At 38.9% G+C, this 19,378-nt stretch overlaps 1 protein-coding gene across 1 annotated transcript in view; it reads left to right on the top strand.

Moving 5' to 3' along the window:
• The first annotated feature begins 5,784 nt into the window (after window positions 1-5,784).
• Window positions 5,785-19,378, top strand: part of LOC116755002 (histone-arginine methyltransferase CARM1-like) — a 172,896-nt gene continuing 159,302 nt past the window's right edge. Inside the window, exons 1-2 of the mRNA XM_032633879.1 lie at window positions 5,785-5,815; window positions 17,584-17,709. Coding sequence (XP_032489770.1) covers window positions 5,785-5,815; window positions 17,584-17,709 — 157 coding nt within the window. The remainder of the gene's footprint in view (window positions 5,816-17,583; window positions 17,710-19,378) is intronic.

Here is a 19,378-nt window from a genome sequence, read left to right as displayed (position 1 = left end):
TTGTCTTATGAAAAAAGCTATGCATATTAATTACTGAAAAATCAAGAAAAACCCAAAAAAACAGGGACAAGAAGATAACCTGTAATCCTACCCACAGAAAAAAAATGCTCTTAAAGATTCAGTGCCTATGCTTCCAGACACTTTTCTATAATTCTTTTCCTTATAAAATTAGAGTTACACAAAACATTTTATTCTTTTGAATATATGAGGAACAACTATTCATGTTGACATTTTTGACAATTTTATGGTGTTCCTTTATGTGGAGTAAGTACCCTGATCTATTTAATTAATCCCCTATTGCTTGACATTTAAAATTTTCCAATTTTTTGAAAGTACAAGTAGCACTATAATGAATGAATTGTAATTAAATCTTTCCACACAATCTTTATTATATTCTAAGAATAAACTCGCCAACCTGAAATGTGGGTCAGAGGGCATGATTACTTTTAAAGTTTTTGATATATCTTATCAAGTTGTCCTCCCCAAATATTCTCTCATTTACACTCACATTGTATGAGTGTTATTTCTCTGTATTTTAACCCACATTCACTAAAAACATCTCACGAATTTGATAGAGAAAAATGTTGCTTCTCTGCTTGTGGTTCTTTAAAGATATTGTCCGTTTGTTATATATTGTGACATGTTTCCATTTTGTGATTTGTCTTAAGCTTGTGAGCTTGTAAAGAATAGATGGTCAAATGTATTTGGTTTTTTCCTCCACGGCACTTGACCCTCGGTATCATGCCTAGAAAATGTATACACATATTCTGCAGCCCAAGTTTATACGGCAGTTTACCTATATTTTCTTCTGTTATCTTTATAGTTTATTTACTTTTTAAATTTATTTGTTTTACTTATTTTTATTTTTTGGCTGTTTTGGGTCTTTGTTGCTGCTCGCGGGCTTTCTGTAGTTATGGCGAGCCGGGACTACTCTTTGCAGTGCGTGGGCTGCTCACTGCGGCGGCTTCTCGTTGCGGAGCGCGGACTCTAGGCACGCGGCCTTCAGTAGTTGTGGTGTACGGGCTTAGCTGCTCCGCAGCACGTGGGATCTTCCTGGACCAGGGCTCGAACCCACATCCCCTGCACTGGCAGGCGGTTTCTTAACCACTGTGCCACCAGGGAAGCCCCAATTTTTTTTTTTTTTTACAAATAAATTTTTAATTTTGGGGGGGTGGGGGAAAAATAAGAGGTAAATATGTAATTATTTTCATTCCTCAAATGTTTATCCAATTGTATCAACACAACTATTGAATAAACCATCCTGTCTTCACTTATTTGTGCTTTGTAAAGTTAAAAAGTAATTCAGTTATTAAAAAATTTGCATTGTGTTCTATAAAAACATGCTGATCTAAACATTAGCAATCCTTCTGTGACTGCATTAAAAATGGAACTGCTGTACTGGATCAAGTCTCTTAGTACCTTTTATAAAAGAATCAAGAATTCCTTTATAAAGTGAAGGTATGGGGCAAAATTATGATTTTTTTTTTCAAAATTATGATTTGATTGCCAGTGAGAGCCCTCTTGGTCATCTCGTCACCTTTTCTTCAAACCTAGGATTTCTTGGTAAATTCCAAATCAAGATTTGTATTAAATGGCATTAGGAAAACATTTCCTAGTTGCTCCCTAATTGTAAAGGAATATTAAAAGTATTGCACATTTAAAAAATTTAAACGGTTTATCTGTTTATTTAGTAACCATTTTGAAAAACATAACATTAACTGCTTTTGCGCTTGTCTACTGAAAAAAATGAACAACCTAAAAGTTGAGAATTATGTTTTATTCTTTGGGCAAAACTGAGGACTTAAGCCTGGGACACAGCCTCTCAGATAGCTCTGAGGGACTGCTCCAAAGAGTTTAGGGAGGAACCAGGATATATAGGAGTTTTTGCAAAAAAGAACAGGTTTAAGTAAAATGTTTCTCAGTTCTGTGAGCTGCTCTAGCAAATTAATGGAATCCAAGGAGGGGGTTGTGGGTACCTGTGATCTGTAGCCACTTGGTCAGAAGCACAGGTAACAACCTTGGCTTGTGACTGGCATCTGAAGTGGGCTGGGTTGGAGGCGGGGCAGTCTTGTAAGAGTGAACCCTTAACCAGTAGAATCTGATACTGTCTCTGGGTAGATAGTGTCAGAGACAGTCTGCTGGTGTCCAGAGAATTGCTTGCTGGTGTGGGGAAACTCCCCTTTACCACATTGTACTTGGTACCAGGAATCTACTTTAACCTTTATGCAGGCAAAAGACCAAAAACATTCAATTATCTATTTCTCAAGGGTAATTGAAGCAATCATTGAATTAAGCTTAATTTAGTGATGTTAGAAATTACTTTTGAATGGAATAGAGACTTAGTCAAATGTCTAATCGTTCTAATGATATTTTGAGGTCTAGCATTCACTTCTAGGAACTCTTTTTCAAATAGCAAAGGTGCTGAGAATATAGGCACATATGAATTAATGAACATATAAACATATAGGCACATATGAATAAATGAACAGAAAAGAATATGGAAAAGAAATACGTGGCATGACATAAAAAATAGGATAGACAATCCTTATTTTTGGATGGTTAGAACAGTCCTTCTTAAACTTTCTTGTTCATGAGTCATCCCGGGGTCTTTATTAAGATAATGTATTCTAATGCAGAATCTAGGGTTGATTAAGATACATATTCTAATGCAGAATCTGGGGTAAGCCTGACAGTCTACATTTCTAGCAAACTTTTGATGATGATAAGACTGCTGGTCCATGGAGCACACTTTGACTGGCAACAGAGGAATTTGAGTTCTTTCATCTCTATAGTTCTAGGCTTAACTAACAATAAGAGATTCCGCCTTTACTTGGTAAAGGGATACCTTGGACTTAATCTTCCCAACTATATTTCTCTTTCAGTGTGCAAATCATCCACAATAACATCCAGAATCTTGACCCTCAAATAGATTACTTGCCACCTACAGGTAAAAAGAAAGGTGATAGCACATTCCCAGATTTCTCCAGGCAGTAATAGTAGAAGTGCAACAAAGTCAACAGAACTTCAGTGATGCTGAGCAATGCTATTACAGCACATACAAGAGACTTTTGCAGTCTCTTCCATTGGGTAGAAAAGACCAGTCACCGTGGAGTGTCTCTGCAGTAAGCTTTCCAAACTACACAAGAGATGCTTCTCATTTGCCAAGAGTTTCTGATTTGCCTGACTATCCTTTGGTCTCTTCTCTAACCTGTGGTAATCATTAGTGTGTACAGGAGGCTGTGTGGAGTGTGAATGTGTGTGTGTTTAAATTGACAGATAATTTAAGGGTTTTTTTTTGAATAAGGGTTTTAAGGCAAATGTAACCAGCTAAAGAAATTCCAACTTTGCAGATTTCCAATTGCAAGGAGGCTAATGGAAGATGTTAAAGTTCTAGCCGCAGATTTGCTATTAACTAACTGTATGGTCTTGGACAAATCACTTTACAACCTGGGCTTCAAGTCCTCATTTATTAAATGAGCAAGTGGGGTAAGATGACCTCTAGTGTCTTTTGAGTCAATAATTTGATAAGAAACGCTTGGTATAAAATCTGAAACGCCTTTCTCTGTCCTTCTCCCCTTTCTTTTCACTTGTCAAGGGAGCTACATAAGGAAGAGCAATGAGAATAGATTTGAAGCAGTCCAGACTGAGGTCAGCTTAAGCAAATCCCCCAATAACTCTGAGCCTCATGTTCTTGTTTATAGAATGGGCATAAGGAACCCCATCTCATGACACAGCAGTGAGGAACAAATGAGGTGAAAGATGTGAAAGTGCTCAACCAAGGTGGCTAGCTGGTGGGTCACCCGATTCTCTTTCTGTTACTTTGAGCAACTGGTGTTAGTCAAAATGGCAACATTAATTGCAGCAAATCAAAAGTTTTTAAAAATCCCTTTTCCAGTTGCCCTATGCAGACTGATGTATTAACATTCATTATTCCACCTGCAAATGAAGCGGAACTTGCATATCTGCCGTCCTCATTCATGACATACTCATTCACTAGCCTATGTATCAATACATGTGCTGTTCCCTCTGCTTGGAATGACCTTTCTCCCTTATTTCCTTTCTGCTTGTAAAGCTCTTTTCTTCCAAGGCTCAAGTCAAGTGTAATGTCTCCTATGAGGGATCTCCCAGGCAAAATTCGTTGTTTGTTTCTCTGCAGTGCCATAACATTTGAACAGACCTCTTCTCCTTGCGCTGTGAGCTCTCTCAAGCCTGTGGCTACAGTTTATTTATCTTTGCATCTTCCCTAGTGTCAATCAACAGTGACAGGGTTATAGCAGATGCTCATAAATGTTAGCTGCGTGTGCATGTTTGATTAAATCCCCAAACCAAGGCTTGCAGACATCTGGTTCCACCACATCTGCTGCAGGGCAAAACCGAAAATGAATCTCTACAGCAGCTCTTGACAGCAGAATTGTTATTTTATACTCTTTCATTGGAAGCTGTTGCTTTTTTCTTGTTATAGCTAGTGAATCCACGCCAGAGCAATTATCCCCAATTGAGTTAACTTCAAGAGAATAGCTTATAGTCTCTAGAAACCACAAGGAGGAAGTTGTTGATCTGAGAAAACTCTTCCCAGAAAGAAAGTAGATGCCACAATATTTAGTCTAGACTCTAAAGAGACATTCACAATGAAATTAAGTTTAAATCTAAGATGACCACCTTCTTCAGGGAAAGTAGGAAGAATTAAGAATTTTACATTCTTAATGGAAAAATGAGGAAGTGAATTTTTTCTTGATCTTATATCATAACTGGAAAATCATTTCATAAGCCAAAAGCTTCAAGCCATTTGCCAGAGTTGGAAAAAAATTGTCAACTGAAAATACCAAGTGTTTGATTGGCACTTTGATATCTGTAATGCTCTGAGATTTCATTTTCATTGTTTTTGTGTGGTTTAGGAAGTGACCAAGGCTTCTGTAACTGTACTGATTCAGCTGTTTAATTCAGTAAGCATGTATCAGTCATATTCTATGTGCTGAGTGCTGTTCTGGACACAGTAGACATGTATTTGGAAAAAATTGGATTGAAAATTTTTTGAAAATTGAATTTTTGAAAATTGAAAAATTGGATTGAAAAAATTGAGATTAAAAGAAGAACAAGATCCAGTACCCCTTTTCCTAGAATTCCTAGTAACCATGGCCCTCTGGCACCTAGTCACTTTCACACCTTGAGAAATTGCAGGGGAAGCTGCAGGATTACTCAGACAAGCATTGCAAATAAATTTGAGGGAGCAGTAGGTTCCTAGAGAAGCTGTTAGAGAAGTGGCATACTCTTTCATTAAAGGCAGTATGAAATGTTACTGCCTTCTGATTTGAAAATACTGGGTGCAGAGGTGTTTGAAATTTCATTATGAAGTTGGTTTCAGTGTTTATTCTTTCTGCTGTGGTTATGTGTGGAGAGAGGATGTGGAAAAAAAGAGAGAATGGTTACAAAATACGTTTAAGCTGATTCAGAGTCTAGAAAGATGAGTGGAGTTTGTCCTTGCACTTGTTTTCAACAGTGGATATGGCAGATGGGCCAGACGTGTCCGAACTGGAGTGATCCTGATGGTGGTTCCAGTCAAGTTAACAGTTGATGGTCCCTGCTATGTACCAGGTCCTCCAGGGGAATCGAAGATAAAGAGGACACAGCCCCGCCCATGGAAGGTCTGACACATTGCAAAATGGTTAAGACTGGGCTGAAAATGGCAGAATAAGCTAAGTGCTATCACAGAGGTTCAAAGTGCTGTTGGGTTAGTAAAGTGAGGGAGATAACATATGCCAGTTGGGAACAATCAGGAAAGCTGCCATGGCGGTGGTGGTGTTTAAAATGGACATTGGTAAATTAGGCAGTGTTTTCGGTGGCAGGATTGATTTTCTGTATCACTTTAGAAGTTCCGCTCTTCCAATTCACATTTCTACTATCACCATAATCATAAGCGCTTCTTGTCCAGCAGCTGGTAATTAGTCTGGCTGGAGGACGGTATGTTATTGGGGGGTTGTGGATCTGTTGGGCAGAAACAGGAAAGATACCTGTGGATTTACAGTTCCAGGCAGGAGAGTCTGCTCTTTACTATTCAGTGGGGAAATCTTTGAAGGTTTGAGCAGAGCATTGTAGTGACTGCACTTGTGCTTCATTAATTGTAATCTGGCACCTTGGAGTAGTGTGAGCTCATTTCCATTTGCCAGAGCAGATGAGAGTGGAGACACTGTCACAGTTGTCCAGTTAAGATGTAGTGGAACCATAGAACTAGCAAGGTCAAGGGACTCAGGCAGAGAGTTCTTAGGTTTAACACCAAAAGATGATCAATAAAAGGACACATTGATAAATCGGACTTTATCAAAACTAGAAATTTGCTCTGTGAAAAATCCTATTAAGAGGATTAAAAGACAAACTACAAAATGGGAGAAAATATTTGCAAATCACCTGTCTGATAAAGTACTGTATCCACAATATGTGAAGAACTCTCAAAACTCTCTCAGTAAAGAAAACAAAACAAAACCAATCCATTTTGAAAACGGGTAAATGATATAAACAGACATTCACTGAAGAGGATATTCAGATGGTAAATAAGCACATGAAAAGATGGTCAGCATCATTAGCCATTAGGGAAGTGCAAATTAAACCCACAGTGAGTATCACTACACAACCTTAAGAATGTCTGAAGGAAAAAATAGTGACAGCACAACACCATACATTGTTGAGTATGTAGAGAGACTGGATTATTGGCCCATTGCTCATATGAATGTTTAATATCACAGTCACTATGGAAGAGAATTTAGTAGTTTCCTATAAAGCTATTATGTGTAATTACCATCCTTCCAAAAGTTCAGGAAAATGATATTTACATTAAAATGAGCAACAGAAGAGTATTGAGGTCAAATCCCATACAGAATGACTCGAAGAAAAAAGGTGGTCAAGGACATAATAACATCCCTACCAACAATGAAAGCATAGTATAAAGATAATGTTCCAAAAATATCTGTAAGATTAATTTGCAAGACAAGAGACATTAAGAAAATTATATAGGACATGAAATAATAAACATAAATCAGAATTAGAAAAACTTAGAAGTGAAATGAAAGAATTCAAGAAATAATTAGAAATAAAATAATTAAAAATAAAAGAGTTTTATTTTTTTAATTTAATTTTATTTTTTTATACAGCAGGTTCTTATTAGCTACTTTACTAATGGATATATGTCAATCCCAATCATCCCACCCCCCCCCACCCTGCCACTTTCCCCCTTGGTGTCCATACGTTTATTCTCTACATCTGTGTCTCTATTTCTGCCTTACAGACCAGTTCATCTGTACCATTTTCCTAGATTCCACATATATGTGTTAACATACGATATTTGTTTTTGTCTTTCTGACTTACTTCACTCTGTATGACCGTCTGGGTCCATCCACGTCTCTACAGATGACTCAATTTCATTCCTTTTTATGGCCGAGTAATATTCCATTGTGTATATGTACCACATCTTCTTTATCCATTCATCTGTCGATGGGCATTTAGGTTGTTTCCATGACCTGGCTATTGTAAATAGTGCTGCAGTGAACATTGGGGGGCATGTGTCTTTTTTAATTATGGTTTTCTCTGGGTATATGCCCAGTAGTGGGATTGATGGGTCACATGGTAGTTTTATTTTTAGTTTCTAAGGAACCTTCATACTCTTCTCCATAGTGGCTGTATCAATTTGCATTCCCACCAGCAGTGCAAGAGGGCTCCCTTTTCTCCACACCCTCTCCAGTATTTGTTGTTTGTAGATTTTCTGATGATGCCCATTCTAACTGGTGTGTGGTGATACCTCATTGTAGTTTTGATTTGCATTTCTCTACTAATTAGTGATGTTGAGCAGCTTTTCATGTGCCTCTTGGCCATCTGTATGTCTTCCTTGGAGAAATGTCTGTTTAGGTCTTCTGATTGGGTTGTTTTTTTTAATATTGAGCTGCATGAGCTGTTTATATATTTTGGAGATTAATCCTTTGTCCATTGATTCATTTGCCAATATTTTCTCCCATTCTGAGGGTTGTCATTTCATCTTGTTTATAGTTTTCCTTTGCAGTGCAAAAGCCTTTAAGTTTCATTAGGTCCCATTTATTTATTTTTGTTTTTATTTCCATTACTCTAAAAGGTGAGTCAAAAAAGATCTTGCTGTGATTTATGTCAAAGAGTGTTCTTCCTATGTTTTCCTCTAAGAGTTTTATAGTGTCCAGTCTTACATTTAGGTCTTTAATCCATTTTGAGTTTATTTTTGTGTATGGTGTTAGGAAGTGTTATAATTTCATTCTTTTACATGTAGCTGTCCAGTTTTCCGAGCACCACTTACTGAAGAGACTGTCTTTTCTCCATTTTATATACTTGCCTCCTTTGTCATAGATTAGTTGACCATAGGTGTGTGGGTTTTATCTCTGGGCTTTCTATCGTGTTCCATTGATCTATATGTCTGTTGTTATGCCAGTGCCATGTTGTTTTGATTACTGTAGCTTTGTAGTATAGTCTGAAGTCAGGGAGTCTGATTTCTCCAGCTCCAGTATTTTCCCTCAAGATTGCTTTGGCTATTTGGAGTCTTTTGTCTCTCCATACAAATTTTAAGATTTTTTGTTCTAGTTCTATAAAAAATGCCATTGGTAATTTGATAGGGATTACATTGAATCTACAGATTGCTTTGGGTAGTATAGTTATTTTCAAAGTATTGAGTCTTCCAGTCCAAGAACATGGTATATCTCTCCATCTGTGTCATCTTTGATTTCTTTCATCAGTGTCTTAGAATTTTCTGAGTACAGGTCTTTTACCTCCTTAAGTAGGTTTATTCCTAGGTATTTTATTCTTTTTGTGGCAGTGGAGAATGGGATTGTTTCCTTAATTTCTCTTTCTGATCTTTTGTTGTTAGTGTATAGGAATGCAAGAGATTTCTGTTCATTAATCTTGTATCCTACAACTTTACCAAATTCATTGAGTAGCTCTGGTAGTTTTCTGGTGGCATCTTTAGGATTATCTATGTATAGTACCATGTCATCTGCAAACAGTGACATGCTACTAGTCATGCCATGGCTAGGACTTCCAAAACTATGTTGAATAAGAGTGGCGAGAGTGGACATCCTTGTCTTTTTCCTGACCTTAGAGGAAATGCTTTCAGTTTTTTACCATTGTGAATGATGTTTGCTGTGGGTTTGTCATATATGGCCTTTATTATGTTGAGGTAGATTCCCTCTATGTCCACCTTCTGGAGAGTTTTTATCATAAATGGGTGTTGAAATTTGTCAAAAGCTTTTTCTGCATCTATTGAGATGATCATATGGTTTTTCTTCTTCAGTTTGTAAATATGGCGTATCACATTGATTGATCTATGTATATTGAAGAACCCTTGCATCCCTGGGATAAATCCCACTTGATCATGGTGTATGATCCTTTTAATGTGTTGTTGGATTCTGTTTGCTAGTATTTTGTTGAGGATTTTTGCATGTAAATTCATCAGTGATATTGGTCAGTAATATTCTTTTTTTTTATAGTATCTTTGTCTGGTTTTGGTATCAGGGTGATGGTGGCCTCTTAGAATGAGTTTGGGAGTGTTCCTTCCTCTGCAGTTTTTTGGGAAGAGTTTGAGAAGGATGGGTGTTAGCTCTTCTCTAAACGTTTGATAGAATTCACCTGTGAAGTCATCTGGTCCTGAGCTTTTGTTTGTTGCAAGATTTTTAATCACAGTTTCAATTTCATTACTTGTGATTGTTCTATTCATATTTTCTATTTCTTCCTGGTTCAGTCTTGGAAGGTTACCATCGATTTCCTCTTTTATAGCTGTTAGCATTTGCCTTATGTATTGAGGTGCTCCCAAGTTGGTTGCATATATATTTATAATTGTTGTATCTTCTTGGATTGATCCCTTGATCATTATGTAGTGTCCTTCCTTGTCTCTTGTAACATTCTTTATTTTAGTTTATTTTGTCTGATATGAGAATGGCTACTCCCACTTTCTTTTGATTTCCATTTGCATGGAATATCTTTTTCCATCCCCTCACTTTCAGTCTGTATGTGTCCCTAGGTCTGAAGTGGGTCTCTTGTAGACAACGTATGTACAGGTCTTGTTTTTGTATCCGTTCAGCCAGTCTATGTCTTTTGGATGGGGCATTTAATCCATTTACAGTTAAGGTAATTATCGATATGTATGTTCCTTTTACCATTTTGTTAATTGTTTTGGGTTTATTTTTGTAGGTCTTTGCCTTCTCTTGTGTTTCCTGCCTAGAGAAGTTCCTTTAGCATTTGTTGTAAAGATGGTTTGGTGGTGCTGAATTCTCTTAGCTTTTGCTTGTCTGTAAAGCTTTTGATTTCTTCGTGCAATCTGAATGAGATCCTTGCTGGGTAGAGTAATCTTGGTTGTAGGTTCTTCCCTTTAATCACTTTCAGTATATCGTGCCACTCCCTTTCTGGCTTGTAGAGTTTCTGCTGAGGAGTCAGCTGTTAACCTTATGGGAGTTCCCTTGTATGTTATTTGTCATTTTTCCTTTGTTGCTTTTAATAGTTTTTCTTTGTCTTTCATTTTTGTCAATTTTATTACTGTGTGTCTCAGCGTGTTTCTCCTTGGGTTCATCTTGCCCGGGACTCTCTGTGCTTCCTGGACTTGGGTGGCTATTTCCTTTCCCATGTTAGGGAAGTTTCTGACTATAATCTCTTCAAATATTTTCTCGGGTCCTTTCTCTCTCCCTTCTCCTTCTGGGATCCCTATAATGTGAATGTTGTTGCATTTAATGTTGTCCCAGAGGTCTCTTAGGCTGTCATCATTTCTTTTCATTCTTTTTACTTTATTCTGTTCCACGGCAGTGAATTCCATCGTTCTGTCTTCCAGGTCACTTATCCGTTCTTCTGCCTCAGTTATTCTACTATTGATTCCTTCTAGTGTATTTTTCATTTCAGTTATTGTATTGTTCATCTCTGTTTGTTTGTTCTTTAATTCTTCTTGGTCTTTGTTCTTTAATTCTTCTAGGTCTTTGGTAAACATTTCTTGCGTCTTCTCCATCTTTGCCTCCATTCTTCTTCCGAGGTCCTGGATTATCTTTACTATCATTATTGTGAATTCTTTTTCTGGAAGGTTGCCTATCTCCACTTCATTTAGTTGTTTTTCTGGGGTTTTATCTTGTTCCTTCATCTGGTACATAGCCGTCTGCCTTTTCATTTTGTCTTTCTGTGAATGTGGTTTTCATTTCCCAGGCTGCAGAATTGTAGTTCTTCTTGCTTCTGCTGTCTACTTTCTGGTGGATGAGGCTATCTAAGAGGCTGTGCAAGCTTTTTGATGGGAGGGACTGGTGGTGGGTAGAGCTGGGTGTTGCTCTGGTGGGCAGAGCTCAGTAAAACTTTAATCTGCTTGTCTGCTGATGGGTGGGGCTGAGTTCCCTCCTTGTTGTTTGGCCTGAGGTGACCCAGCACAGTTGTTTGGCCTGAGGTGACCCAGCACAGGAGGCTACAGGCTCTTTGGTGGGGCTAATCATGTACTCTGGGAGGGCTCATGCCAAGGAGCACCTCCCAGAACCTCTACTGCCAGTGTCCCTGTCCCCGCGGTGAGCCACAGCCATCCCCTGCCTCTGCAGGAGACCCTTCAGCACTAGCAGGTAGGTCTGGTTCAGTCGCCCCTGGGGTCACTGCTCCTTCCCCTGGGTCCCGATGCTCACACACTTTGTGTGTGCCCTCCAAGAGTGGAGTCTCTGTTTCCCCCAGTCCTGTCGAAGTCCTGCAGTCAAATCCCTCTTGCCTTTAAATTCTGATTCTCTGGGAATTCCTCCTCCTGTTGCTGGACCCGCAGGTTGGGAATCCTGACGTGGGGCTCAGAACCTTCACTCCAGTGGGTGGACTTCTGTGGTATAAGTGTTCTCCAGTTTGTGAGTCACCCACCCAGCAGTTATGGGATTTGATTTTATTGTGATTGTGCCCCTCCTACCGTCTCATTGCAGCTTCTCCTTTGTCTTTGGATGTGGGGTATCTTATTTGGTGAGTTCCACTGTCTTCCTGTCGATGATTGTTTAGGAGTTAGTTGTGATTTCGTTGCTCTTGCAAGAGGGAGTGAGCACACATCCTTCTACTCTGCCATCTTGGACCAGTCTTTCCAAAAATAATGATTTTAGAAATGAAGGCTCAATAGAAGCGACAAAAACTACATCAAATAAAGGAGAAAAATGGAAATTTTTTAAAATGTAAGAGGGAATATAAAAACACATAAGAAGAATTCAAAAGAAAATTGTAAACATAAGCAAAGAAGATGCAACATATACGTAAGAGTCTCTGAAGAAGATATTAGAACAAAGAAACAAATACTAAAATTACAATTGAGAAAATATTGATGAAATAATTGAAAACATGTACCGAAAGAATAAACTTCATACCTGAAAATATTATATTGGCCTAGAATGCCCAGCATAAAGCACTTTCTAGTAAAAATTACTGACCTTATAAAGAAAGAGAAAAAAAAATCCTTAGGAATGTAGACATTAGCATATTATCTGTTATGAGAAAGAAAATCAGTTTATCATTAGACTTTTGACAGTAATGCTATATGATGGAAGATAATGGAGTAACATTAAAGATCCTCAGAGAAAGAAAATGTGATTTTATATCCAGAAGGACTGACCCTCAAAAATATAAAAGACATAGATAGTGATTTGCATGTAAGAATTCAGAGAATGTCATTCCCATGGCCCTTCCTAAGGAATCTACTAAAGAATTTGTTTCAGGGAGCCCTTCCTAAGGTTCCACTAGAGAATGACTTTGGACAACCAGAAAGACTAGAGAGGCATCCACACAGGACTAGTGTGGAGTATTAAGTAGTTATTAAATGAAGGCTGAAAGGGAACACTCCTGGGTAATGGGTGTATGAGTTGACAGTGTACACTTAGCATAATTATAAAACAAAACGTAGAGGAAGGGGTGCACATTTACAAAACCAAACCAGTGCCAAAGCAAAACAACAATAAAACAATTAGACATCTCTTTCAGTAATCATAGTTGGTAGTGATAGTATTCATTATTGTTATTCTGAGACTGATGTCTTAAAAGCCCCTTTTCTCTCTCTGTCTCTGTCTGTCACATATGACAGCTACCGCAGTCCTCAACTCTAGAACCACCTCCGGATCCCTTTCTTCCTTCTCCTGATCTTCCCATTCTCTTCATTTCTTTTCCGCTGTTAACTTTTAGTCTCTTTCAACCTGAATCAATCGATCCATTTTCAGTTTTTCTTCACAATCATTACTCCAGCAAGCAAAAGCCTAGAATCTAATCTTTCAAATACAAAATTCTCCTTACCAGGTAGAAGAGAGGAAAAAGCTATGAATATATCATTTATTACTACTGTGTCCCATCCCCTAAGAAATTGTGTTATTCAACGTTGATGTCTAATTTTAATATTAGATTTCTTAGAGGTCCATAATTCTGCCCTTTTTTCTTTACACTCATCTTCCGTAGTTAAAGTTGTTGAAAATAATTGTGTAGTTGTCTGTATACTTTATTCCATCTTTATAGGTGCTGCCTGTACAGTCCTATTTTTAGTTATGTGTCTAGGAAACATTCCTTAGGTAGACTAACTTCCTAGTTCTTGATAGCAAAATATTAAAAGGCTTACTTAGCAAAGAACTGGCATAATGACATATTGTTAGGTCATGAGTACTCTTTGGTCCAGGAATTTATGTATAAAAATATATTTTAGAATATCTGTTCTAGACCATGCCTGATATCTAATATTCTTAATCTGCTAGTGTTGTAGCTTTCCTGTGGAGATTGGATTTTGCATTTGCATAGGCTGAAAGGAGAGGGAGGTATATATGTGGAAAAGTAGAGAAATACTGTTTAAGGGAGACAAGGACAATTCTCTTGACTTTACCTGGTGCCACGTTCCATGTTTACTTGTATGCACTGTCCATGTTTACTTGTATGCACTCGTAAAATGTTTGGATCCTGGATTTCTTTGTGTGCCTTTGGAAGTTTTGTCAGATAGGCTGAGGTGGAGGATAGAGTAAGGCATCTGGATTCACTATCATTATGGATTTTCTTTGAGAGTCCTCTGGTAGAGAAAGTGGCTTTTCCTCAAGTAGGAGACAACAAGGCTCTGGGCTTTTCTAAAGTTCGATAAATTTTGTGCACATGAACTTACTCTGCTTGTTACTCTGCTGCTACCAAGAGATCAGGCCTTGCCCTTCGAAAAAGTAGCAAAGAGGGTCGTCAATGAAAGCAGAGTTCAAAAGCAGAATGATAGTGAACACACAGAAGCAGCCAGCCTTCCATTATCACTGAAAAGATGAAATGAGATGTTTGTAAAGGGAGTCAGAGTGCTCTGCAAATGTTGTTATTATTACAAGTAATAACAGCTTGATAGAAAGATAGATGCCTTGTACCTTACTTCAGTGTACAGTGGAAATGATCTCCACACCATCCTTACTTTTCACCAATGTAATGGTGTCTCCTGGTCTTGGATTTATATGTATTCCTCAAACAATTTTTTATCGTATGTCTTCATTTTTCTAATATAAATTCTCTAAAAAGACACAATTCTCGGTTAATACACTCTTCCCTAGAATAGCTGCAATTTAATCTTGACCATATTAGTCAACAGAAATCATTTAGAATGTTTGTTTTTTGTACTAACATGGTAAAAGGACAAGAAAGGAAATCAACACAAGAAGATATAAGATTAGCAAATAAAACACATGATAAAACATTCATTTCCACGAATGATTTTTTAAATTATTTTTACTTTTAATTTTTATTTATTTTTGGGTTGGGTCTTTGTTGCTGCGTACAGGCTTTCTCTAGTTGCAGTGAGCAGGGGCCACTTTTCGTTGTGTTGTGTGGGCTTCTCATTGTGGTGGCTTCTCTTGTTGAGGAGCATGGACTCTAGGTGTGTGGCTTCAGTAGTTGCGGTACGTGGGCTCAGTAGTTGTGGCTTGCGGGCTCTAGAGCGCAGGGTCAGTAGTTTATGAGGGGACCCTTATGAGGGGAAAAATACAAATGTTCCCACATTCTCTCCGTTCAGGGGAAACCACTGATGGCATTTTGATGTATATCTTTCAAAACAGCTTTCTCCAAAGACAAACACAGCGTTAAATTGCCACAGTAATACTGCACATGCTGTTTGGCAGCCTTAACTTGGAGCTGCCTGATTTAAGCAACCATGTAAGTGATGGGCTCTGGGCCTCTTTACATCTGATAGCTAAATAAACAGCTCTAAGATGCATGTCCTTGAATATATGTTTATTCACACTTGATAAAGTACATCGTAGAAAAAATTTTATTATGAGTGGAATATCTAACAAAGAGTACATAGGCTTTAAATTTTGAAGCATATGGGCAGACTGTATTCCAGGAGCATAGAAATTTACATTGTGAATAACTGCCATTCACTGTGTTCTCACACCCTCTCCAGCATTTGATACTGTCATTTTATATTTTTAAAAACTTAACACTAAGACATAAAAAGCTTGATCTCATTGTTTTATCATATATTTCTTTGATTATTTCTGAGATTCATTATTTTTTCAGATTTTTTTTTGTTATCAGCATTTTTCTAGGTGCCAGTTGTCTATTAATCCCTTACTAAATTTTCAGTAGGTTGATTACTTCTTATTTCTTACAGCTGATTGTATATTGAGGATATTAAGTCTTTGTTAAGTGTGTTGAAAATATTTTTCCTAGTTTATCATTGCTTTTTAAGTTGGCTTAAAGTATTTAAAAAATTTTGCCATATGTAGGTTTTAAATTTTTGGGTAATTACCAGTACTTTCTGGATTTTGTTGTATACTTAAAAAGACATTCTCCACCCATGTTTAAACAGAGGGTAAAGAAGAGGATGGAGAAAGGAGGATACATGGACAGGAATTTTACAATTTATAAAAGTAGGAAAAGGAGGTATTCAACTTATATTCTAATCAAATTACAACAAAACAAACAATAATAAAAAAAAATTATCAGCCTATCTGGAGAATTGAACCAGATAAAATATAAAGCCTTTTACCTGTTCTGTGGTGGTATGCAATCAATACACTGAGAAACGCTTTCACTGATTTAGCAAATACTAAGTACCAGGTACTGGGCTAGGTTTTGATTCAGAGGAAAAAATATACTGATTCCAAAAATAAAGTAAAATTGCCCCTGCCCACAAAGAGCTTACAGACTGTAATAGTCATGTATGTACAAGGGACTGTAGAAGCCTAGAATCCTCATTCCTTCTTCCTTCTCTCTTATTCTACTTCTAAACCATAAAGGAAATAATTGGTAAATGCTAGCAATCCTGCTTTCTTGAAGAAAATATTTCTTTTGATTTCAAAAAAAACCATATTGTTTAAAAGACCCCAAACTCTTCTTCTGTATCTACATTCATGGCTACCTCCCTGCAAGGAGACACTTAGGCCTTTGAGACACTGACTGGGCTGTAATATCTAAACCTGTAATCATGTTTTATGCCAGGAAAATGTTTTCAAAACATCTGCACTATTTAACCAGCCAAGATGTTCTGTGAAAAAAATTTGTGAATGTTTCCATCAGGAGATACTCACTTGTGAGTGAAATAATGGATGAAAATATTTGGTCATTTTAACTCTGTGTGTCTGTTTTGAATGTACATATGCTCGTGTGTAACAGTAGAATTTTATATATAAAATTATGTTTTTAAGTTAACACAACTATTCTATTTAATTTTGTAAGGGAGAAAGGAGAACATTAAGAATAGAAACTAAGATCTACTTTATAATGAGAGGAATGATGATAGTCCTTTATTGTTTTAATAGGATTTTAGAAATTATTTCACTGTTATTATTCAGTCTTCACAAAAAGCCTGTAAAATAAGCATCAGTATTTTTATTTTACATAATGAAGAAATGTGGCTCAAAATGATCGGGTGATTGAAGTTCCAATGTTAGTAAACATCAAAGATGAAAGCAAAACTGCAAGTTTCATTGCTCTTTCTACCATACTACAGCTGCCCAAGGTAAAGGCCCTGTCTAACCTGTAAAGAGAGGAATTGAGAGTTAGTTCCCAATTATCTATAGATGAATCTAATGAGACCGCAGCCACTTACCACGGGTTCTGTTGCAGAATGAATCTCCCTCTTTATCCTGCTTGCACATTGTGGTAGGAAGAACGTGCGTTGGAGTCAAATGCCTGGCTTTGAATTCCAGTTCTGCCACTTATTAGCATATTGGACCTAAACTCTTTCCCTAGTATTCACCTAGGAACACTGGCAGTGATGATACATACAGTGAAGATTTGTTGTGATATCTTGGGCCCATAGTAGGTGCTCAAAAATCACCCAGAAAACCATTACCTGATCTCTCCTAGGATGGTGTCAAGAGATACAAAATGATTTGGGGAATAAAGGGTTATAGGGAATGGAACGATAGACACAAAGGCAAGAGACAAGAGTCAGTTCTGAGCCCTTTGTTAAGCCATATGCGAAGAATTGTTTTTTTGACCGTGGTTACATTCATCCTCATGTTCACTTATGTCCCAGGAGGCATTATATTAAGGAGATAGAAATGGGGAGCCTTGAAAACAGAAATGCAGGAATGGCTGAACCTTTTTATAGTCCTCAAAATGGATTTTCCTAATCCTTTTTTTCCCCACCTTTTATAGCTGATGGTGTCTGTGTCTTCAAATGCTCACTCAACAGAGACACTGAATGTTGCTGTGTGGGGAAGGAGTCCATCTTAATTTCTCTGGGCTACCACAGTGCTTTGCTGAAGTTTGAGTCTCATGCTGGTAAGTTTTGTGTCTATTCCAAGCCCCTGGCTTTTCCAAAGGCAAATCTCCTGATTGGTTGACTTTCAGCACCGTGTTTCCTGATGTGAGTTGCCATCCATTGATAGAATGATTTAGGACTGGTTCTGGTGCTTAACTTGATGTGGTGGCTAGAGAACAGTCAGCCTTCCCTAGACCATGAGAACTTTTGTATTCTAATACCCCGCCCCCCAACCCTGCTTTGGTTCTCCTTCATCCAAAGCTGCAGGAAAGGACACCAAGGATTGTCCAGATCTTCACCACTGTTGTTGATTCTCCTTGAAGGTGAAGTTTGCCGAAATGTGATTTTCAGTTTGAGCGTCAATGATTTCATCCTGTTTTTGTCTTTGAATCACCTGCTGAGCATTTTTAGACTCTGGACAACAAATGTCTAGCAATAGGGAGGTAAATTAAAGTATAACTAGAAGTATTTTAAGAAAAGACTCAAAGGCACTCTGAAAGATTTCTGGCTGCTGGTGGGTGGGGCTGGGTCATGAGGCGGCTGGCTGTAGGATCTGGGGGGTCCCAAAGCTGGTGTTGACCTGCTGGTGGGTGAGGCTGAGGCCCAGGGGGCCCCAGAGCTAGTGCTGGCTCATTGCCTGGGGGAACCAGGTGGCTGGCTGCAGTGCCCTGTGAGTCTGGAAGCTAGTGCTGGCCTGCTGGTGGGTAGACTAAATCCTGGTATGGCAGGCTGCAGGGCTTCAGTGGTCCTGGGGCTGGTGTCTGCCAGCTGCTAGGTGGGGCTGGGGCCCAGAGGAACCCGGGACTGGTATCCGCCCAATGGTGGATAAGACCAGGTCCTGGGCCTACTGCTGGCTCATGCCGGCTCACTGGTAGACAGAGCTGGGTCCCAGTGTCTCTGGCTATAGGGCCCTGGGGGTCCCAGGGCTGGTGCTAGCGCACTGGTGTGTGGATCCAGCCCCGGGTCCTGGCCTCTCTGATGGACAGGGACAGCTGTGGGCTCAGGGGGTCTTAAGGCCGCGGGCCTGCTGGTGGGTCAGCCGTGTTCACCTGGCTAGTTGCTTGGCCTGAGGCATCCCAGTACTGAGGCTGAAAGGCTGGTAGGCAGGGCCACGTCCCAGCACTAATAAGCTAGAGGGAGGATTCCAGAATGGCGCCTACCAGCACCAGTGCCCGTGTGGTGCAGTGAGCTCCCCAAATGGCTGCTACCACTGTCTGTGTCCCCAGGGTAAGCTCCATTTGCCTCCTGCCTCTCTGGGAGGCTCTCCAAGATCAGTGGGTGGGTCTAAACCAGGCTCCTTTCAAATTATCACTTCTGCCTTGGGTCCCAGAGTGTGTGAGATTTTGTGTGCACCCTTTGAGAGCAGTCTGTTTCCCACAGCTTTTTGGAACTCCCGAAAGTAAGCCCCAGTGGCCTTCAAAGCCAAATGTTCTAGGGGCTCATCTTCCTGGTGTGGGACCCCCCAGGCTGGGGATCCCATTGTGGGGCTCAGGCCACTCCCTCCTTGGGGAGAACCTCTGCAATGTAATTATCTCCCCGTTTATGGGTCACCCACCTGGGGGTATGGGTCTTGACTGTACGACATCTCCATCCCTCCTACCATCTTGTTGTGGTTCCTTCTTTATATCTTTAGCTGTAGAAGATCACCATTTACATTTGGCTATGATGAATATTCTTTTACCGTATATA

The sequence above is a fragment of the Phocoena sinus genome, chromosome 6, assembly GCF_008692025.1.
Source record: "Phocoena sinus isolate mPhoSin1 chromosome 6, mPhoSin1.pri, whole genome shotgun sequence".
Taxonomy (NCBI): Eukaryota; Metazoa; Chordata; class Mammalia; order Artiodactyla; family Phocoenidae; genus Phocoena; species Phocoena sinus.
This window is presented reverse-complemented; position numbering and strand designations above follow the sequence as displayed.